The 22,583-nt window shown below is 39.3% G+C and overlaps 2 protein-coding genes and 1 long non-coding RNA gene across 7 annotated transcripts; 2 read left to right on the forward strand and 1 right to left on the reverse strand.

Moving 5' to 3' along the window:
- The first annotated feature begins 1,440 nt into the window (after positions 1-1,440).
- tppp (tubulin polymerization promoting protein) lies at positions 1,441-15,574 on the forward strand. 3 transcript variants are annotated; one of them, XM_004078094.4, is made up of 5 exons: positions 1,441-1,999; positions 9,578-9,658; positions 10,177-10,512; positions 13,400-13,553; positions 13,637-15,574. In XM_004078094.4, the coding sequence occupies exons 2-5, from the start codon at positions 9,645-9,647 to the stop codon at positions 13,844-13,846; spliced, it is 714 nt and encodes a 237-aa protein (XP_004078142.1). In that variant the 5' UTR covers positions 1,441-1,999; positions 9,578-9,644; the 3' UTR covers positions 13,847-15,574. The 3 variants fall into 3 exon arrangements, with proteins under 3 accessions (XP_004078142.1, XP_020565807.1, XP_020565806.1); XM_020710148.3 differs by lacking the exon at positions 1,441-1,999 and adding an exon at positions 6,075-6,353; XM_020710147.3 differs by lacking the exon at positions 1,441-1,999 and adding an exon at positions 6,356-6,563.
- On the reverse strand, positions 15,527-20,135 carry cep72 (centrosomal protein 72). Of its 3 annotated transcripts, none has more exons than XM_023964701.2 (15): positions 19,704-20,135; positions 19,426-19,553; positions 19,053-19,245; positions 18,862-18,970; positions 18,382-18,533; positions 18,246-18,304; positions 18,121-18,163; positions 17,558-17,758; positions 17,105-17,286; positions 16,896-16,989; positions 16,631-16,809; positions 16,419-16,545; positions 16,236-16,347; positions 16,081-16,160; positions 15,527-15,830 (listed from the first exon to the last, which is right to left on the reverse strand). In XM_023964701.2, the coding sequence occupies exons 1-14, from the start codon at positions 19,777-19,779 to the stop codon at positions 16,088-16,090; spliced, it is 1,728 nt and encodes a 575-aa protein (XP_023820469.1). In that variant the 5' UTR covers positions 19,780-20,135; the 3' UTR covers positions 15,527-15,830; positions 16,081-16,087. The 3 variants fall into 3 exon arrangements, with proteins under 3 accessions (XP_023820469.1, XP_023820470.1, XP_023820471.1); XM_023964702.2 differs by having other exon boundaries at positions 18,382-18,530; positions 19,704-19,859; XM_023964703.1 differs by lacking the exon at positions 17,558-17,758 and having other exon boundaries at positions 19,704-19,871.
- A 34-nt stretch (positions 20,136-20,169) lies between these two features.
- LOC101162471 (uncharacterized) lies at positions 20,170-22,078 on the forward strand. The gene is made up of 2 exons (XR_013648331.1): positions 20,170-20,464; positions 20,694-22,078. It is a non-coding gene; the product is annotated as an uncharacterized LOC101162471 (long non-coding RNA).
- Positions 22,079-22,583: the final 505 nt, after the last annotated feature.

Here is a 22,583-nt window from a genome sequence, read left to right on the forward strand (position 1 = left end):
CCGCCTGCAGCCGCAGTCCGTTCTAATTGATTGAAACATTTTGATATCTTTAAAACATTCTGTTAATCTTAACACTTGGCTTGAAAAAAGTGAATGCTAACCTTAAAATTTCCAATGTTTGCCATTTTTCAGCCAATGTGTTGTGATGTAATTAGATGGTAAAGAATAATAAATTAGTTATTGTTTTGTGTTTTTTCTTGATTTGCATGACCACTACAAATGCTCTCCTTTCACCAGTTTTTCTGTTTAGCTCCAACCATTTCATTTACAATAACATTAGCTCACCAAATAAAGTAATAAAAATACATTTAAACATTTTAACATGATTCTAAAAGCACGGTGGCGCAGTGGTTAGCGCTCTTGCCTCACAGCAAGAAGGCCCCTGGTTCAAATCCCGGCTGGGGGACATGAAAAACACAACATCAATGGGGGACCTTTCTGTGTGGAGTTTGCATGTTCTACCCGTGTCATGCGTGGGTTTTCTCCGGGATCTCCGGCTTCCTCCCACTCTCCAAAAACATGCTTCATAGGTTGATTGGCAACTCTAAATTGTCCATAGGTGTGAGAGTGAATGGATGTGTGGTTGAAGATATTCTACCCTGTGACAGACTGGCGACCAGTACAGGGTATCCCTTGCCTACGCCCAAGTGGCCGGGATAGGCTCCGGCAGCCCCGTGACCCCAAAAGGGAATTAACGGTCAAGAAGATGAATCTAAAAGCAAACCAAAAATACATGTATATTATCTGCACACACTGCAGGAACTGAAACAGGAAACTGTCTAAAGTTTACTCTGCTCTTTAGAAATGTTGAATAAAACTGCGACTTCTACCCTTAAAAGAAGAGTAATGGATATGAATCTGGTTTGAATCCCAGCTGGGACCTTTCCATGTGGAGTTTGCGTGTTCTGCCCTTGCATGTGTGGGTTTTCCTCGGGCACACCAGCTTTCTCCCATAGGTTGAGTGGTTACTAACGTGTCCCTGGATGTGTGAGTGTGCGTGGGACTTCAAAAAAATAAAGGCACCAGCACAAGGCGTAAAACTTGGTCCAATTTTAATGGAAAAATTAGAAACCACCTATTTTCTTAAGGGGACAACCTAGGGCCCAACTGAAAATGGCTGCGTGCACCCGTTTAGGAGCTTGGTTTAACAGTACAAAGTGATGGCAATTTATTTGTAAGGAGAAGGATCAGATTGAACTACCATACAATGCAATAATCTACTAGCCACAGTGTGGCGCCGTAGGAACATTTTAAGCTGCATCATTATGTCATCAACTAATTTCAGTTTTTTAAAGGCTTTTTTATATCATCATCTTCGGCCACTGTGTACAATGTTTCCTCCATTTCTCCACATCTTTGAACTCCATATCTGAAAGATGAAGATCCTTCCATCAATGCAGTCATCATCAGTATGAGCAGGAGTTACATAATGACCATCTTAGTTCAGCGAAGCTCTGTGATTGTGTAACACAGCAGTGTTGGAGAGCAGAGGGGGAAGTTTCAGAGGCTGGGGTGCTTTTATTCGGAAAGAATGGGATTCGTTTCTTTTGTCTAACTTGGGACATTTTGCCAACAATCTTTGGACAGCCTGTGTTTGGAAGGGTTCGAAATTCTGCTTGGACTCAATTACACAAACAGTCCGTTTTTTCTGCTTCTCGTGGAATTATTGGTTAATTGTCCTGGAGGTTCTTGAGGTTAATTGTTAAAGAAGCTGTTTTTGATTTTTTGGGTGTTTAGTACGCCCGTTTCCCGCGCCACATACGCGCTCCATCCCAGCCTACATCAATAACAACAACATCGAGCTGAGAGGAGAGGAGCTTGTCGCGCGCGCGGCGGCGGCAGCCAATCAGCGGCCTGGTTTCTGTTCAGCATCTCTGACGGCTTCAACCATCGGGTGGACTCGAGCGCAGGCGGTAGGGAGGAAAGACACCTGAAGGCTTCTCGACGCGCTAAAATGGATTTGTAGAATCGAAAGCGCGCTGGAGGATTGCGTCACCAGGTAATCAAAACATGGCTTGATTTCTTTACAAAAATCTAAGTCTTGGTTGTTGTTGTTGTTGCTGTTTTATGCTCGTGCAGACCTTCACGCAAAACAACAACCCTGTTCTGAAAGGATGCTGTTTGTGCAGGTCGGTGCATGCCTTTTCCTAGGAATATTAGGAGCATTTGGTTTGATCTGCGCGGGCACGCATGTCTCGTGTTTCCCTGTAATCTGGCAGATTGCTGCAGGGGGTTAACAGCAACAAACGCGTCACGTGGACTTCTTGTAAATTTGGCACTTTCAGGTTTATGTAACACGTTTTGCCTCGGAAACGCGCGCAGACACTAAGCTGCAGTCAGGAACATAAACCTTTTTTTTTAAATTCTCTGGTTGTCATTTATGCGCAGGCTCACTGACACTAAAAGATCCTGCAATAAAATAACTATTTATTATGTGAAAAGATAATGGGCAGGCATGCAACCATCATACTGTTGAGTCTATGAGGAGGTAGTTGTATAATTATAAGTAAAAAAGTATTCAGATTCATTAAATTTCTTCTGAATTGAGATGTTGTGGGGGGAGGGAGTGAAGGAGGTACAACTTGTTCTCCCACACAAATGCACAGAATGATGACATCACTGCTATATGACAACACAATAAATATGCTTCAATGGGTTTAGCTGCTGTTTCTAATCTATAACAGGGAATTATTAAGGGTTTCCCTGTAAATACAGTAAACCACAGCAAAGGTCATGTAATTACACATGTCTGATCTAAAGAATTATCTCTGCGTGGTTTCCATGTTAGCTATTGCCTTTCTTTAGAGTCAGTAATGCTCCTGGCATCAAGCGTGTACTTCAAATAAGGAAGCATGGGCCCGCCAATGGATTCAAATTTAGGACCTGTATCATCCAGCTTAGGGTCAACAGGGGGTTAGAACCAGCACCATCAGTCATTAAGCAAAAGGTGGAGCACATCCTTCACAAGCTGGGTTTTCTTAACATCCGTTTTGGTGTGGTGCTGCCAACAATAACTGCTGGAGTTTGTTTAAAAGATCCATGCAGCATGCTGCCTGCCAAGACCATTGAGTCACCAAACAGTGATGGGCTTAAGGAGACAAAGATGGCATGACCTCAGACAAGGGGCAGGGTGCATACTGATGTCACGCTTTCTTTCACTTGAAGTGCTGACTGAAGAGTGGGAGTAGGGCTGAATTAGGGACGTTAGGTAGAGCATTTGTAGGTATGACATTGGCGTATCTGGATGCTGAAACAGCAGGATGGATATTTTTAGTTGAAGTGATTCCTCGCGAAGTCAATATAGCCGAACCCGTAATCTTACGATTGGAGGTTGACCGCCCTACCACTGTACCACGGCCGCCCCAAAATGGGAGTTTTGTACAGCGTTGATTAAACGTTTGAACTTATGTTGCTCAGTATTGCACACCAGATGACCTGGAGGATGGAGAGTCTCAATTAGTGATGACAGTCGTGGTTATACATTTTAATTAACAAACGTGGTCACTTTCTAAAACAGAGATGAAAAGTCTGGATGGGAAGCAGATAGGATCTCTGCACGCTCACTCAATGAGATTGTCTGACAGAGGAATGAACTGTATTCAGACACATCACTCTTGCGTATCTGAGGGGACTTAGTTTCATGAGCAAAACACCATCTGTTACACAAGAAATCACTGATATTTAAGTCACGGTGCATTTCGGCATGCATATTGCCTGCACTTCTTTATAATGAAGAGAATCTTCCATTTGCAGCGGTTCATGGTTGCCATGAATAGATGCAGCTTAAAATGGGTCAGTTTATAGTTAAAGCACTCATCTGTGCAGAGGGTTTGCCAGAAGGCAAGTGTATGTAAGCATGCTGTCATCCAGTCACAGATTTGTCTCTGGAGATCTGCCCTTACTTTGTGTGTGACAAAGTAGAGCAGAAAAACTGGAGCAAGGCACGAAAGTACTACAATGATGGAGATGCTTGCTTAATTAAAAATATGCTTTTGCATATTTTGACCTCTGCCTCACTTACCTCTTTTGTGTGCTAAACAGCATGTTAGAGAGCGCTTTTTGTACTAAGGACTCAACCACTTGAACTTACTGTCAATATATTGTTGGGGGAGACTGAAAAGGTCCCTTTGTTTCTTGTACATTTGCTGTTGCTGGTGAAGTACAAAGCAAAGCACACAGTTGGTCACTACTCTGCTAAAAACATGGAATTCCTTCATGAGAAATACTCAAAATGTATTCAGACTTTTAATGTGATCAGAGCTGTCTGAATACAAAAATAGCAATGTCCATGTTCCATGAATTCTTCTGCCTCTTTAGGATTGTTGGGATCTCTGCTGCCATGATGGACATACTGTTGGTCCAATACATCACCACAAAGGAGTAAACGGCTCAAACAACCACAACAATTTACTCCTGCCAACAAAAGAAACCTCTTATGATTATATCAAATTAATGGACAGTTGGATACAAGAAAAACAGAATAAACTGCCACCAATAGAAGACCTCATTCGGATCCACTGGGGTTCTACCTGAGATTTGAACCTTCCTCCTATTTAGTTAAAAGTGCATCCATAGCATAACAAATAAAGAAACAAAAATACATGAAGCCTCCCAATCCTTTGTTGCCTGGGTGATGTGTTTGGGGTCATTGTCATGTTTAAGATCCAGATGCACTTCATCCTCAATGATGGAAGAAGGATTTTGCTCAAAATCTCACCATACATAAACCCATTCATCCTTCCCTTCATATGGATCAGTTGTGCTGTTCCCCTATGCAGAAAAACAGCTCCAAACCATGACATATCCACCCCCATGCTTCACTTTGGGTTCAAATTTCTTTGGATGCAACTTATCATTCTCCCTCCTCCAAACACGGCAAGTGGTGTTTATATCAAAGAATTTCAATTTGGTCTCATCTGACTACATGACCTTCTCCCAATCCTCCTTTGGATCATCCAGATGGGTTCTGGCAAACTTTGGATGGGCCTGGATATGTGCTGGTTTAAGCAAACAGACATCTGAGGAGCTGCAGGATTTGATTTGAGTGTTACAAATAATAACCTTTGTTACCTGTGATCCCAGGTCTCACCAGGTCATTGACCCTGTAGTTCTGAGTTGGTTCCTCTCTGTTCTTGAGATCACTTGTAATCTACCAGGTGAGATTTTGCATGGAACCTCAGGTGGAGGGAGATTGCCAGTGATCTTTTATTTCTTCCATTTTCTAATAATTGTTCCAAGAGTTGGTTTCTTCTCTTCAAGCTGCTTGTGTATTATAGATTGGTTCATTCCAGTCTTGTTCAGATGAACAATCTAGTCACTGGTGTACTTCGACAGCTCCTTGGTCTTAGTGGAAAAGGTTGCAGTCTTACTGTTTAAGCGTGTGGACAAGTGTCTTTTATACAGATAACCAGTTCAAACATGAGTCATTAAGTCAGGTAGTGCGTGGAGGATATAAGAGCTTCTTTAGGAAGAAGCAGGCCTGTGAGGACAGAATGTTTGCTTGTTTTCAGGAGCTAAATATTTTCTGCCCTGTTATACAATGAATTGTTCAAAAATCATACAATGTGATTCCCTTGATACCTTTTTAGATTCTGTCTTTCACAGTTGAAGCGTCCATGTGATACCTAAATATTATAGACTTTTTAAAAAACCTTTTTAACTTGCCATACCAGTGACTGAAAAAACCCCCCACTTTTTTTGCTGCTGTATGTTTTTCTTAGATTGAACTCTACCATTCTCCTCCCCAGTTGCTTAACTAATGTGCGGTCTAGTGAAAATGTGTCCCCCTGTTCAGATATGAAATTGTTTAAATTGATAAATTCTAAGCACCAGTTTTAATTGTTCTTCCTTTTTTTAACTTTACTTCCCAGTTTGATGCAATTGATTTGTCTACTGAGTTATATCTGTTTTTAATGTCTGCACTCCACTTTATTGCTGGTACACGAGGGATTTAGGAGGCTCAATAACTCTGTCTCAATGGCTTGGCACGAGTCCTTGATGACATATGACAGAAACCCCCACCACCAACAGTGGTACTCTGCGATGTCACTCTGTGTGTATGTGTGAAGAAACGGGCATGGGTCAGACAGAGGAGCCACTTGAATTGAACAATAGGTTCCCAGTCTCCATGGTTCTGAAAGCCATTATTCATACACATTAATAATCTCTTCTTTTTTGCTCTCTATGAGTCGACTTTCTTATTATAATAGCTTTATGCACTGCACTCTTTTGTACAAGCAGACCTAAGCTTGTGTGTGTTGAAGTGTGGACTGTAGTTAGTGAGGTCACATTTGTGATAGTTGGCCACAGGACTGCAGAAACCAACCCTTTGGTATTGCCACTGTCACTGGGGGGTGAGTACTCGCACTTCACTGTCGACTCCAGGGAGCAGTTCAGACTTTCTTAACAAGAGCAGAACGTTTTATTCATTGGTTGTGCTGCTAAGCCTGGTTTCCATCTTGATTAATGTGTTTGCTAAAGTGACTTGAGCTGTTATTTAGTCATTTTAGACCTAAAGCTGCTGTTTTTAAGGATGCTTCCCTGAGCATGGGAACAGCTGAAAGGTGAGGAGAGACGTATGGAAATATTTTAGATGCTTGTGGTTACAGCTAAAATGAAGATGTGGGTCAAATCCTTTTCAGATAATCGCTGTCATTTATTTTACAGGTTGCTTTTCGATGTTATTTAAGGCTGTTTCAAGGTGTAGTAAAGCTGTTGCTGTTTACGCACTGGAAACTGGAATGATGTGTTTAGGGAGAAATTCTGAAGCTTAGACTGAATGAAGTCATGCAAAGCAAGATAGAAAAGACAAAATAAGTGTGGTAAAAAGGGAGTCAATGATTTCTGACAGAGATGTGACAGTAATTTTTGTGCTGCTGGCTATAAAAGCTCGATTCCAACTTCCATTTTGAAATCCATTACAGCAGTGTAGACTTAGCAGGAACAAACCAACAGAAAGGTTCTGCCTTTAATCTGTATAGCTCCTTTAATAATATTCTGATGAGAAGTTATTAATAGAAGAACATTAAGATGGCAGTAAAAGCTTTTGAATTGATCAATAGTGAAATAAAATCATCGATTATTTTTTTCGGTTTAATTAAAAACATTAAGAAATTAATGGGTAAATGGCAGAGATAAGAATACGGTAACTTAAAAATTATTACCAAACTATAACTTTTGAAATAGTGTTTTTATGGCATATGCAGTAACTGATAAACACTAAAAAAAAGAAACACAACATAATTGAATTTTATTTTTGTCAAGTTTATATTCCTAATTGTGGATTTAGTGATTTGTCATTAAAGCCCATTTTTAACCTTGTTATTCCAAAATATTACCGTACATGAAATTAGACCAGCTTTCGTGACTTTCTGCCACACAGTTGATCAATTCTGCAACTGAGTTTTTGTGTAGAGTGTGAGATTCTGAGGTTGATCTTGTGCTGTACCTTTTCTCGTCCAAGATATGATGGAAAACTTCACAAATCTAGCATATAGTATGTGAAACACTGCATTTCTGGCTAAGATCATTCCTGGTCTAAATGACTGGTTACTTCCAGGTTTCACCTGTTATGAAGAACTTGGAGGAGCATTACCACTATAGGTGAAAACTGAAAAGGAGGCAGAGATGAAGATGTGAAGAATAAATCCTTCAGAGTTAGATGTTTTGAAGATAAATGTATGAAATCAGATCATGATTGTTTGGACACATTCAGAGGGGATTATATTGGTAAAGGATACTGAGGTTGAAACTGTCAGGAAAAAGGTCTAGAAACCAAAGAGAAAGTTCATGGATGTAGTCAAGGAAGACAATATTGTGGTTGTCACAAACCCATATCTTTAATGTCCATTTTTAATACTTGTCCTGAAATCCATTTTACCAACAATCATTTGTTGCAGCAAGGACTTTCTTTATTTTCCCAATGCCTTTATCTAAGTAGTAAGTAATAAAGCTGGACTTTATCCTTTATCATAGAAGATGGTTTTACCTATTCTCAGAAGTGAGAGTCTTTACACTGTAAATGTTAGACTTTTCATGTGCAGCTCTTCTTCAGTTGCAGGTATATTTATAGTTTCTTACAAACAACGCTGAAATTAGTTGAGTCAAGAAAATACAGAGGAAAGACTTAACCCTTTAAATGTCTGCTCAAAACATTGATTGTGTGTATTACTCTCCCATTGGAATAAGCAGCAGGTTTTTTTTGTAATTAAGTCTTGGTTGGGTAGTTAAATGGTTAAATGGAGATTTGCTTTGGTGATCATTGTAGGCAGCAGCTGAAAAAAAAATCTGCATTGACTTAGCCAAAAGTTTGAAACCAGAGTCTGTCAAAAGGAAAATCCTCAGTAAGCCATAGGAAGTTTTAGAGCTACTACTGTAGAATCGCATAGCTTCAAATGTCCCACACTTGCATAGACTAGAAGTTTAAAATGATCAAATAACATTTTAAAATGATTTTTTTCATCTTTTTGCATTACCTGATTATTGACACTCAAAATAAATCTGAGAGACTGAACAGCCTTTTGTTCACCTACGTTTCTTTATACAAGTGAGAAGTTTGACAAGTTAATTAACAGAAAATGTAGAGAAAGAAAATTGGTCTGAAATGGAAATAGATGTACTTATTTAAAAAAAGTTATTTAAAGTATCAAAATATGAGTAAAAGTGTATTTAGCCTCAATCATTTTTGTTCTTACTCAATAAAATACTAAAAATACACTCTGCCATTAAATAATTTTAACCCAGTTATCAACATATTTAGAGTTTTTGAGTATCGATTGGCTTTTTTTAATGGCATTTTTGAGACACTTCCATAAATGTGTGTATTTAGTTCCACCTTTTGAGTGGCAGATGTTTAAAAACCAAATGAAAACCCAACAATGTGAAGCCAGTTTGTGTGCTTGCAACCATGAAAAGCATAAATATTACTAGACTACAAGGAAGACTGTCCATAAACCAAAAATAAATAAGGTTATCTGATTTTTACAAGTTGTATGGAGTTCTGATTATGAGTAAGAGCTATTGAATGCTGTAAATTTGAAGTGCCACAGTGTAAATTCAGTGCATCTGATCTTATTTTTTTTACTTTTTTTTTCCATTTTGGGGATTTTCCAAGGTTATGCATTTAAGAAAATTACCTCATAGTTTTCCTCAATATCTGCTTCATCTTTATGATAATCTGTTTTGTTCATCCCTTTTTAAACAATCGTTAATTTATAAGAATAAATGAGTGCAGGAGTTTTTTTTTACCGTTGATGAATCGCCAGCTTTGGCAATAAAGCATCACTTTATGACACCAAATGAATCTGTATCATAAACCTTCTGCTGAACAACAATAAAAACCAGTGAGACAAAACACTTTTATTGGTAATTTATCTTTGCCGTTATTAATGCAGACCTACATCCACCTTTGTTGGGTTCCCATTACAGCACAGTGGTCTACTTACAAATTTAGATTGATTTATTTGAACCCTATCAGGGTTCCTATAGAAAAACACTTCAAAAAAATAAACAGCAGCTCATATGTTTTGGGTGTGCCCTTACTCTTACTCACTCAGCTTCACTTTCCTCTTTCCCACAGCACAAAGAGAAAACAAAAGTCAGCAAACTTTACCACTTCACAGAAGGAACCAAATACCCGCTCAACGATGGCAGATCAGAAGTAAGTTTTTATTCGAAACCTTCACAAACACACATCTGGATGGTCGGTGTCTGTTTTAGAAATCTATTTTAAGTTTTTACCTCTGTACCGCAACATATAACATTCTATTCAACAACTCTAGGTTCGCCTTGAAGCCAAGTTACATAAAAATAAAAATAGAAACACTAGCAAGTTGCATCTTGATCTGAAGGGGTTTTACTCACAGCAGGTAAGTTTGTTAATGAAAGTCATGCAGAAAGAAATCAGACCTGACATGTGCCTGGTGAAGTCACCTCTATTTCTGCATCTGCTGATTGTTGTTTTTTTTTGCCGATTTTAGTTGTTGGGTTCACAGAAAACCTTTTTTTTTATTTACTCCACAAGAATTATGATATATTTCAAGGGTTCGACACCTTTAGTGTCTGAATGTTATCAGGTCAGTGAGTTCAGGACATTTGTGTTGCTGCATGTCAGAGCTGTCAAATGTACAGTACATTGCTCCTTACATGTATTCCATGAATTTTTATCTTTGCTTATAGAGACAATATAGAAGACTTTAAGGTCCAGACGGCCAAGCACCCGAACGCCGGATCAGTTGCTTTACGGCCGCACAGTGAACACTCGAAAGACCGGATGTCTAAAAGGCTTTCGACTGAGTCCAATGGAACCAGTGACGGAGGCGCCGGCTCCTCCACGCCAGTCGAGTTGACCGCTTTAGAGGAGTCGTTTCGACGGTTTGCCATCCATGGAGACACTCGCGCCACTGGCAAGGACATGCACGGCAAGAACTGGTCCAAACTCTGCAAAGACTGTGGCGTGATTGACGGCAAGAACATCACTCTTACTGATGTGGACATTGTCTTCAGCAAAGTAAAGTAAGAAAAAGTGCCAACAATATGGTGCACTTAAGCCAGTGTGTTTAATTCTTATTAATTCTGCATGAGCTTTTAAATTTAATTGACTAGTCTGTTAATTTCTGGGTCAAACCTTGTGGCGTTTGCAGGAATCTGCACATGGGGCTGCAAAGGTATTGCTTTAATAATTGTATTTGCAGGAATTCAGATTGCAGGTTAAAATATATAAATATTCTTTTATCTCATAGTTGTAGCACATATTCAAGATGCTGTCACAAAACCTCACATAAAGCCGTAATTATAACACAAATAGGGACATTTTAATATTATGTGCACATTTTAAACAACTTTTTCCTAGTTTGATAAATTGACAAAATTTCCTCTTTCCTTTATCTGTCTTTTAGCTAAATGCAAGAATGTTTCATTGTACATGTCCTTCAGCTGCATGAGTGCATGAGTCATTCTTTAAGGCTTCATTTCACTCTTTAACAAGCGGGACCTTAATGTTTTTTGACTGTCGGAGAAAATATTCTTCTCCTCGGCTCCCTGTTTTTGAGCCAGATGTTGTTTTACAAACTGCTGATTTTACTGGGATGTGAAAACAAATCGTAGAACTGAAGTATGTGCGGTTCATAAAATGCTTATTTGTCAGGATTTCATTCATGCGCAAAGATTTTTCTTTTTTTTAATCCTTGCTGAATCATATGAATAGGGATCATTCTGCATGGCAGCATCAGAATTGTGGAGCGTGGCTTAGTGCCATTCATCATACTGTCCTGCTGTAGGAATGGAGAAGCTGTGAAGAAAATTCTCTTCTAAATTGTGAATTAAATTAGTGTATTTTTCATCATTTTCTCATACATAACTGATATTTAATATATATATATTTTTACTATTTTCACCCTCTCTATCAATATTTTCATATAACTTATGAATCCTTGCCTTTGACTCCAGGTGAAGTGTTCCGTACTGTTTAGATAAGGAAACAGTGGCTTTCCACACAAATATTCACAAAATCTATTTTCTGGCAAAGAAACTTCAAATATACAAAATGTTATCTTGTGAAGGTTCTGTCTGATAAGCAACTCCTAATTTTTTTTTTAAATGTTACAAACTAAAACAAAAAAAAAAAACGGATCAAGACAATGCACTGCTCCAGGAGGAGATCTGATATGTTTTCTCCTCTTCTTCCTTTTGTGAAGATGGCTTGACTCGTAAAAACAACCAAGAAAAGGATAGTCACAGTTCAGATACATCAAACAAGTTTGATAAGGGCATACATAACAGTCTTTTTATTTTCAATTTATTAAATTAACTGGTAAAATATCTTCAACAACAACAAATAGCTGTTTTTTTGTCTTGTCTAAGCTCTTAATAGTCAGTAAAATTTATATGAATAAATCAACTTAAATATATATAATTTTCCAACATATTTATATATTATATATTTCAAACTTCTTTTCCTAAATCCTTTGACATTTGTTGAGCCAAGTAAGTGTCTTTGCTCCCCTGAGTCACTGGCATGAACACATTCACTGTTGGCATGGTAATCATTGTTTGTATCTCATAACATTTTTCTTGGAAAGCCTACAAAGAGCCCTTCCATCTGACTGCAGGACTTGTTTAAATCCTGCTGTACTGGTGGACAGTACTGACAGATGGGCCCAAAAATGTGGTCATGTATGTGGAAATTGAAGGGGGTTCCTTACCTTCCAAGTGATATGTGTACATTAGGGGGAGTTGTGTGTAGATTTGCAGCTCCTGTAGGCTGGAGCAGGGCTCACAGCCCAGCGTGCAGTTTAAACCGGGCAAATGGAGCACATTGAGGAGGTGGTACAGTAGAATCTGTGTAGAGCATGGGTTGTGTGAACACTTCAGAGCCACCTGCAGGTCAAATAGAGTTACTCTGGAAGAGGGGAAGCTATGTTTCATAGAGTCAGTAACTGCAGGCATGGCTGACCAGGGGAGGACTGCATTCACCACACATAATTTTCCTTTTACGTTCGGTGCTCACACACGAAAAATTAAACCACTTAATGAGCCCCAGCTCATTAAAGCACGGCTCAGTGAGTCAGGATGAATGCTGGGAATGGCTGTCTGTCAGAGCCAGAATGCCACCGCACAAACTGTGGAGGAGATAGAGAGTGTAGATTAGTTATTTTCAGCAGCGACTTCACTTTGCGGGCTTTCGGTTAGCATTTCAGCTGGAGCTTTTTGCAAAGACTCCTTTCACGGCTTTACCCTCAACATGCTTTAACGGAGTACGTCCGTGCAGGAAGATCTGCAGAGGACAGTTATTTTAGTTGGACACCACTCCTGACAATAGACAGCATGGAACAGGCGCAGAGGAATGGAGCTCTCAAATGTTCACGACTGAAGGATTGTCCAAACAAAACCGGTCACCGAACGAGTCCAATTGATAATACACCCGAACATTTGTTTGCTGCAGCTGGTTACTATGACAGCAGGTTGCCTGGGGAGACGGCAGACTTTACAGGCTGTTGTTTAGGGGATTTATCTCCACAGCATTGACTGTTTGTGTTTGTGTAACTAAGGACTTTTAACATGGAAGTGAAACGGGCAAAAGGCCAGTTAAACAACTGGAGCAGTCTACATTGGTAGAATGATTAATGATACTGATCTGTGCTGCAACTTAAAAAAAAAAATCGGAATATTAGAAGACAGATTCCCAGGTATTTGGGTTTTCCAGGTTTAATCAGCCTCCATAATCATAAACAGCAGCATAGAGAGGCAAGTTTTGCTATGGCGACAGCTACAAAGTGAAGTAGAGAGAAAAATGTTGTCAACATACCGCATGTGATGCAATTTTATTCTTTCAGTCAGACATTGTGTTCTACATTTAGAGATCTTATTAAGCTTGTTATCCTAATCAAACCTCCTTTTTCAGGAAGAAAACTTGCCGCACCATCACATATGACGAATTCAAGGTTGCACTCGGTGAGCTGGCCAGGAAGAAATACAAAGACAAGACGGGGGAGGAGGCTGAGGCGGAGGTCTTTAAGCTGATCGAAGGGAAGGCGCCGGTCATCGCCGGAGTCACAGTAAGATCTGATTCACACCGCGCACATGATTTGTGCCTGTGTTAATAGCAAAGCGCAGTTACAGCCCGTCCGCTTCTTGACAGAGAGCCGTGGCGTCCCCGACCGTCAGCCGTCTGACAGACCCCACCAAGTTTACCGGCTCGCACAAGGAGCGCTTCGACGAAACCGGCCGCGGTAAAGGGAAGGCCGGGCGGGTAGACATAGTTGACACTTCAGGATACGTCTCTGGATACAAGCATCGAGGGACATATGAGAAGAAAGTGAACAAACCCACAGAGGGTAGACCCATGTGAGGGCGAAGAGAAACATTTCATCCACTACCAGGATGATTTTATATTTAAAAAAAAAACATACTTAGAAAGCACAAAAAAAAAAGGTTTCATCTATTTTCCCGCTCATCTGTTGTGTTTTTTTCTTTTTGAGGAGTTCTTCTCTTTGTGTAAGAACTGGAAAAATGTTTACAGCTATTTTTACAAAGTCGTCACCAGCTGGTACATTCCTGTCTGATAGCAAGTGACTGCCAAAACACGAGAAGAACAAATGCAACTGCAATGCCATGAGTATTCAAAGTCTGTTATGATAGGACCTTATGTTTATCGAGCACAACGAACAACATGCCAAGAAAAGCAGCATTGCAACCGTCTGATGAATTAGCAACATTGCACTTTTTAATAGAAACATTTTTACTACCATATTTAGCTACATTACATTATTCAGCACCTAAGGCGTTTTTAATCCGCTTTAGCTTCAGCTGTGATCGGCACACAGGTAACTGATGTTTGCTGTAAAAGCCTATTTCCTATTAAGCAGTGTTGCACTATGGCTTAAAAAAACCCTGTTCAGTCTTTTAATTAAGTTCAAAAGGTCACTGGAGCAGAAAGTCCTAAGATTACTCGTATTTATTTGAGTCACACCTCTAAAGAAAACTTTGAAAGGGATTGCTTTTACATGAAACTAAAGGGATCATTTTTCTCACTACTTCCTTTTACACACAAAGAAAATTAGGGCACCTAAATGTGTTAGCACTATTCCCAACTTTAAAGAATTTGTCTTTTTGCTCAACCGAGACATATTTGCGTTGTCAGCTTGTGTTTAAATGTGTCATATATTTTACTCTTCATTTAGACAAAAAAAAACTCCATCCCTTCATGCTGCGTGTGGCTCTTCATGAAATCTTTACTCTCACTGTGTTGACGTCTCAGAGTCTGCACAAAAGTGTAAAAAGCCTTTTCATTCTGATAAAAGTACTAACTCTTCAACAAAAGAAATGTTATTAGACTGTATTTTTAACATTTTCTCTTTAGATTAAAACTAATCAACCCTGTGGCAAGACTGTGTAAATATTCAGACATATTTAGCCGCGCACCCTAATTTAAATCACTGGTTGTGTGTTTTAAATTTTCCTGTGATGTGTACTTTTTTTTGCATGTTCTGAATATATTGTTCCAGGGCCTTTATGGATGAAAACTCTGAAACTGCTGTGCCAAACTAACAACTGTTGTGCTTAAAATGTCATTGAAGCCGTGGGATACTGATAAAATCTTGTGTTGCTTGAAATGTTTGCAAAGTAAATTATCCTCGAATGCAACTCTTTTTGTCTGTACTGTTAATGTTTGGTTATCGAACTGACGAAGCAGGGTTTTTTTAATGTTTATTTACTAAGTATTCCACATGAAAGGAGAAACAAACAAGCCACTTTTGTAAAATATTTTTCCAAGATAACAGTTTCTTGTGTAACGCACTACCTGTAGCCTCAGCCGATGAAGAGTCATGCATCAAAACTAGCAGCTCGGTGTGTTTTTGTGTCTGCTGCGAACGCTGGAGTATCGTTTCTGTGCTTCTGATGCCAAATAATGTGCACTTTTATTGTGGAGAAACAATAGTTTTCCAAGTCCTTTTTAACATGCTCATTGTGACCCAGTGCATGCCGTGTTTCAGCGTCTGTCCTTGATCTCGAGATTTCTCCAGGTGTGTTCATGATTTATAGTGCTTTATTCAAAAAATAAAGAAATCCCAACATGTGCCGAGTAGGAGTCAAAAATCAAACTGCAGCAACAGCACCAAACCAGTGACCGGTAACATTTAGAGGAGAGCCAAAGCTGTGTGGACTTTGTGTTGCATAGAAATGCTAAGCTGGTCAGTCTTGTATTAAGGTTTGTGAGAGGAAAGTGCATGTGCGTGCGCAGCCCTCTAGCCCTTCAGGCAGACGTATAAATAAAGTCAGAGTGCAGCTGCAGCCTTGATGCATCCACTCCATTGCAGACAGACACAACTGACCTAAAAAAAAACAGAGAAAAAAAAAGAAAAAGATCTTACAACAAGATCCAGAAAACCTACGACACCGACCTACCTTCTCACATTTTCTCCCTGATAATAATTTGTTAGCATAACAGACCTGACGTGCAGATATACACAATTTCATGAATGAATGGCTCTCCCTGGTTACTGTTTATATCAAGAAGAAAGTCTGTGCTAATTCTTTTAAAAGAAAAAACTACCGTGATTAAAATAATATGTTCAAATGCACCTTTCCATCATATCTGCCTCAAATGCTCTCCGCTTCCCTTCAGCTCGGCAAGCAAAGACTGGTTGGTAGCCACCAGAGACCTGCAAAAAAGAAAGAAAAATGATCTTGCTGTGCAAAAACAGCGCTCTGCACGTCAGCCTGCAGGATCTCCGTACTTGTGGCTCTCTTGCAGCATATTTGAAAGGTCCTGGATCTTTTCAGCTTCATGCACTTTCCTCCTCAGTCCCTCGATGTCCTTCTTTAGCTCCTCCACTTCTGTCTGAGCCTCTAAAGATGAGCAAACACAAGCTAGTAGTTTCTAAAAAAGATCTCCACACAACGATTGCGTTTCCACCCACCTCTGATCTGAGTCATCGGTGAACTTCTTATCATTGATTTGAGGTACTGACGCTCTAACTTGATGAGCTGCTTCTGCAGTGTGACATTTTCCTCCAAGACGATCCTCAGCTGCTCGTTTAGTTTCCCCTGCGTCAAAAAGCGGCAGTATAGTATGCTGATCAGTGTCAACGCGCTCCAATGCAAAGTTTTTATCTATGATTAATGAACTTACCTCGGTTCTACGAGTTTCCTCCAGCTGAGCAGAGAGCTTCCTGACTTCAGTTTTGTGTTCTTCCTCCCGGGCAACAGCTTGAATTCTGAGTGTATCAACATCCTGCCTTAAGGTCCTGACCTCAGCCTCTCGACTGGAAATGTCGCTCTCCATCATAGAGAGGATTTGGACAGCTTGAGCTGGAGTTTAAAATAGAGAAAGTGAGAAGACATGCATCTTGACAGGATCTTGTAATTAGAAACCACATTTCCCAAAGCAAGCTCACACAGGAAGTTGTTGTTATGGTGCAGTGACCTCTCGCCCCTCCAGTGTTTGTCAACGAGGTTCAGAAGCATCTCCAGGGGCTTCCGGTAAGTACCCTGAGAATGGAATTCGCAGAGGCTGTAAGTTTTCTATAAAAAGATCCTTGCATAAATAAAGAAAGGTTTATGATTTAGAGTATAAATCAGTCGGAGAGCTGAACTGAATGTTAACCCTTTTTTTCCTTCCAGCTTGTTGTTTCAGGCTGCTGCTCCCGTCTGCCGTGTTGATGCTAGAGTAGGTGAGTCTTGCAGGGTGTAAGATGGGGTTAGAGGACTCAGACAGAGTCAAACCGGGTTGCAGTGGACTGGCAGGACGGATGTTGATCAATGAGGTGCTACGACACTGGCTTTGATCTGAAAAAGTCATGTACATTCAGAGTTCCAAGGAAGTGAGGAATGTGAACTTTGGCAAAATTCCACAATAAATAGCAGTTGTTAAATACACAATATAAATAAATATATATATATATATATATATATATATATATATATATATATATATATATATATATATATATATATATATATATATATATATATATATATATATATATATATATATATATATATATATATATATATATATATATATATATATATATATATATATATATATATATATAACCAGGGTTTGGAGTAAAATGGCCCTTAGCTTCGTGTCTGATTTGTTTAAAGGACAGCTTCTGGTTTGGAAGTCCTCTGTCTGCACTGTGTTTCTCTACAAAAGGACCGAAGGACACTTTAGGCCTTTCAGCTACTTTAGATGAGGTAGAGTTTTTCATTGGAGGTGTCTCCTTCATCTGTAGCCCTCTGGATACAACAACATCTGTAAATTCACAGAAAGGCACAAATATGTTTTCATCTTTTAGTGTCAGACATTTTTATGGAGTTGACATCTAGCTCTCCCTGGTGGACATTTATGTTTCTGCTTAAACAATTGAAAATATTATAGTTAGTCAACAATGAGGCAAACACCACCAAAAATCTCTTTTTATTGCCATGAACTGTTTCCTTAAATGTTAGGGAAAAATATGATGCATTATGAATTGGTTTACAAAATCTCTTATTCAGACCAACTTAAATACATTTTAGCTGCTTTAGCAACTGCTGCAATCCATCTGCTTACTAGTGCTCTGATATACACACAGATAATTAAATCATTAAATAAATACCCAAAAACACACTTACCATTGATATTGGGTGAATATCTGAGGATGGATTTAGTAGATTCCTACAAGCAAAGGGTGCCGTCATTCATGCAAGCATAGGGTGACTATTTTTTTTTAATCAGACATGGAGAAAAAGAAAGTCACCTGTTTTGGAGTTGAACTCTTCTTCTCTGTGAAATTTTGTAATATTTCCTCCTTGGGTTCTAGAATAAGGTTTCAACGTGAAGAAAGAACGTCAGCAGGTTTGGTGTGATTAAAAATTACCTTTAAGGGTCCTTACCTTCTCCTTTCCTGTAAACGGAGTCGCTGACTCTTTTAGATTGGTCTCCAAGGTCAGCCTCGACTCTGTTTAACACAATATCCTGACTTTCTGCTGAGAGTGACAGCCTCTTGGTCAAACGGTCGACCAAAGCCAGACGAAACCTGCTGCTTCTGACAGCAACAGGCACAGAACAGAGAAATAACTAATTAAAAGGTTGAAATATACATTAAAAACCACATATTTGATGCTTCCAGGCTTCAATAACAAGCTAGTTTAAGAAAGCAGGTTTGATGGAAATTAACGAATAGATTTATTACAAAAGGATGAAACAAGATGAAAAAAACCTTGAGATAAAAGTGTGTGTATTGCAGCTTTATAATATACCGCTGGATTTCCATCATCTGAGCTCCATACAGTTTCTGAATTTAGACCAGATTGGTGTTTAAAGCCTGCATTAAGAAGGTTTTGTGCATTAAACTGATTTTGTGCTCGGCGTACCTTTGATCTTCAGCCAGATTCAGAGAGCATCTCTTCTGCTGAGGAGGAAGATCAGAGGAGAACTGCATGATGGCAACTTTGCGTTCCGTCTCTCTGACCGAGCAGCTGTCTGCAAACCCAAAAGCTCATTACGATGTCGGGAACTTGACAGAAAACAGTCACAAAAACAGGCCCAGATGACTCCAGCTTACCAAGCTTTCGCAAGCTGGGCAAGGCGTGCACGATATAAGCCCAGTAGTGTGGGCAGTTTTTGGTGAGAGGGTTGAGCCTGAGGTCCAGCTCTCTTAAAACAGGAAGCTGGAACAGAGTTTTCACCTCTTCAAGAGATGGTATGCAGTTATGATAAAGAATCAACCTCTCCAGTTTTTTTAAATGCTGCAGCCCCTAAAGAAAGAACAGGAACCAGATTTGTAAGCATTCATCCAACAATGGAAATAATAGTCACATGAAATAAAATAAAAAAAATGACTGTGATTTGAAATCAGTTTAATATAAATTCTGAAGAGACTTTTTTTTATAGTATAAAGTATTTTCTTAATATAAGAAAAATTAAAAATATCAAACCTCCACAGAAACCAGGGCGTTGTAGGAAAGATCCAGAGACTTCAGGCGAATGAAGTTATTCAGAGCGTTCCCTAGATGTCCAATCTTCTCCTCTAACGTTCCTGGGAGGCTCAGTGACCGGACATCACCTGCGCATCAAACACACAACAATGAATGACCAAAAGATGACGGTTCATCATAAAATAGCTTTGAATAGCTAATCTGCTTTCAGTCAGACAGAAAAAATGTTTTACGCGGGGTTTTTGTTTTTCCAATGCACAGGTGAATGAAACTCTTACCGAGACACGGATGTTTTAGTTGTAATCTGTCGCGTATCCATTGCTCTGAGATTGTTGTTAGACACTCCGTCGCCATACTTTTCAAACTTTGCTGCCTTCAAGTGCTGTCGTGAAAAAACGACTTCAATGAAAGAAACAAAAATAACACAGTCAGTGTGCAACGGAGTAAAGTTTTAAATTTATGAGGAAAAAATTCAGTTAAATACTCTGTCGCATGAGTATGTCACACACTAACACAAAACCCTCTTTAAAATGGTAACTTTTTAGTAGTTAACAGCGACCTAAAAATAACGATTTACTCGTTTACTCGACAGAACCTAAAATGTTTTTTTTAAACAAAGAATTATATTTCCAATAAAACAAGAATAAATAACGTTTAACAAAAAGTGTTAACCGATCTTTGCTAGTTTGATCATTATTAATATGGTTGACAACGTCTCAGAATTTACAAGGGACTTTGAACGCCTCCTTTGGAGCATGCGCAGTGCTCTGAAGACATTCTGTCACGTGTGAACACAAACATTGTTCTGCTCCTCCTTGCCCCAAAGTTTAGTCTTTCTGTTCAGTCCAGTTATAAAAAGGGGCAGCGTCAGTAGTTTCATTTGAACTTTAAGTAAAAATATTGTCACTTTAGTTCCGGTGTGTTTGCAGGTTTGTGTTCCGGCGCGCTTTCCTGAATGGCGTCAACAGAGTGGATGGCATGTTGTAGTAACATCATTCTGTCCACCACAGCTTTATACTTTTCACGCAAACTCTTCAAGGTTCGTCTCTTATTTTATATTTAAAACTTGTAGAATGCTTTTTGATAAACAGAGTATACTTCAATAAAGATGAGGCTTTTTTTTATAATACACCAGCTACTAAAAAGTAATCTTTTATAAAATTGATTATGCTTGCCTTCGTCAACATCAGTGTGTTTATGTTTTCCCTTTAAGAGTATGGTCACAAATTCTCAATATATTAAACAGACTATAATCTCATGTTCTGCAGGATCACAGGGGCCCCTCAATAGGCCTCTTCCTGCTTGGTCTCTCTGCCACGCTTTGGGTCCTCCTGCCTTCAAGCTCACACCTGGCCTCTCTCAAAAAGCAAGCCACTTGGGCTGGGGAGGTGCTGGCACCAGTGCTGGTTGCTTTTGAATTCCTGTGGCTCAGCGAGGATCACGGCACCGCATGGACCCTCCTGATTGGCTCCTGTCTGCTACTGGGACTCTCAGACTGGCTGTCGGCTGAAACTCTAACTGTGTTGACTCGCTGCCTGGGTCTGTCGTCTCTGTCCTGCTGCCTGATGGTGTGTCTGTTTGCTGGTAATGTTTTGGGTGCTGTAGGAGGTGTAGCCCTCAGTTTGCCATTACTCATGGAGCAGCAGGTAGAAACCACTGTTGCTGCTCCACTTGTGTCTCCAGCTGCGACAGAAGGACTCGTGAAGTGGCTTTTAAACGCTTTGCTGTCAGTGGGCTGCTGGGCGTCCACACGAGCTCTGGGACAGTTTCTGTTGGACATTAGTGATCGATTTAACATTTGAACCGGAGAAACTCCATGTTTTTGCACAGAGCTAAGAACTTAACAGGAAAAATGTCTAACATTTATTCAGAAAATCCTTTAATACCAAATATTTAACTATTTGATAACGTCACAAATTAGGGGGTTTGCAATTTTTCTGTTAGCCATGAAGGGACATTTTTACACAACAAATAACCGAGGAACTTTAATCTCCTTTGTCTTAAAAATGGTGAACATTTTCCCAAAATTAAGACATAAGCTAAACATTTAATGATGTGCCAATTAGTAGAATTCAACAAGGGTTTATTAATGTAAAGGAAATGCTAACTGTAATGATAAAGAGGCATTACAGCAGGATGATGATCCTTGACAGGTAAGGTGAACCCCTTAGTCAGCACAAAAGGAAGAGAAAAAATCATATGTCATAAACAGGCAGAAAACCACAGAGTATGAACCACCTCCAGATTGGTGGAGTGGCTGATTACACCTCAGTTACCAGGGTGACCACTTCATAAGACCTTGAAGAATGAAGAATCACCAGCAAAACACATAATTGGAAGAGTACAATTCAATTAGGACTACATAGAATCCCATCAAAAGAGTCTGCAAAAGAATCCGTGGTGTATTACACAACTTTTTTTATTGAAACAAGGGCCTTTTTTTCCTTTCTTAAGGTTTACATTTTGCAGTGTTTATGGATTAATAGAAAGCAGGAAGTGAGAAACCTGTGAGCAAACACATTAGCTTTGAGATGATTCAGCAGGGAAAACACTAATAAATTTTAGTTGGATTGCTTTGAACAAATGACTTGTGTGTTGACTTAAATGTCAAATATTTCATTCCAAATAAAGTGGCACAGGAAGCGTTGCACATTTCTTTGTGGTAATTTTATTTCCTGCTTATTAAAGCTGAAACTTTTGCTCTGCAGTCTCAGCATAATCACTGAACACAGCATTTTTTTCAGCTGTTTGACATGTTTATTCACCAACATTCTGCTTAAACCCAGTGATCTAACCTTTTAACTTACCACAGCTTAAATTAGTTTAGTTCTTTATCATCCCCACTAGAGCCCTTGTCTTGTAGGGCCCTCGATATTCTTTTTACAGATGATTGGAGGGGATGCTGCAGATGGTCTCTGAGGATTTCAGGAGTGTGAATGCGGACAAATTCCTCCTTTGGTTCATTGCAGTAAATCAGCAAGTATCTCTGGCTCTGCTCCAGCTTTTGGAAATAGTTCTGTTAAACCTCAAAGCTGATCTTTGATGCTTTTCACTTCAGCAAACATGTTTGAGTTTTCAGATTCCTACTTGATCTTTTGCTATTTTTTTTGTTCTACTGTTAATATAAAACAAATCCAACACAACCTTAATCAAGAGTA

Source organism: Oryzias latipes, chromosome 16 (assembly GCF_053564925.1).
Source record: "Oryzias latipes strain Hd-rR chromosome 16, Olatipes_Hd-rR_3.1".
Taxonomy (NCBI): Eukaryota; Metazoa; Chordata; class Actinopteri; order Beloniformes; family Adrianichthyidae; genus Oryzias; species Oryzias latipes.

What these genes read in the sequence shown, in the direction of transcription:
- cep72 (XM_023964701.2), bottom strand. Translation starts at nt 19,779, where the DNA reads ATGGCGACGGAGTGTCTAACAACAATCTCAGAGCAATGGATACGCGAC. An exon ending in CCATTTTACTCCAAACCCTG is followed by an intron (nt 17,287 to 17,557) that starts GTTATATATATA and finishes TGACTTTTTCAG; the next exon opens with ATCAAAGCCAGTGTCGTAGC. An exon ending in CCATAACAACAACTTCCTGT is followed by an intron (nt 16,810 to 16,895) that starts GTGAGCTTGCTT and finishes TTTAAACTCCAG; the next exon opens with CTCAAGCTGTCCAAATCCTC.
- tppp (XM_020710147.3), top strand. An exon ending in ATTGTCTTCAGCAAAGTAAA is followed by an intron (nt 10,513 to 13,399) that starts GTAAGAAAAAGT and finishes CTCCTTTTTCAG; the next exon opens with GAAGAAAACTTGCCGCACCA. An exon ending in CGGTCATCGCCGGAGTCACA is followed by an intron (nt 13,554 to 13,636) that starts GTAAGATCTGAT and finishes GCTTCTTGACAG; the next exon opens with AGAGCCGTGGCGTCCCCGAC.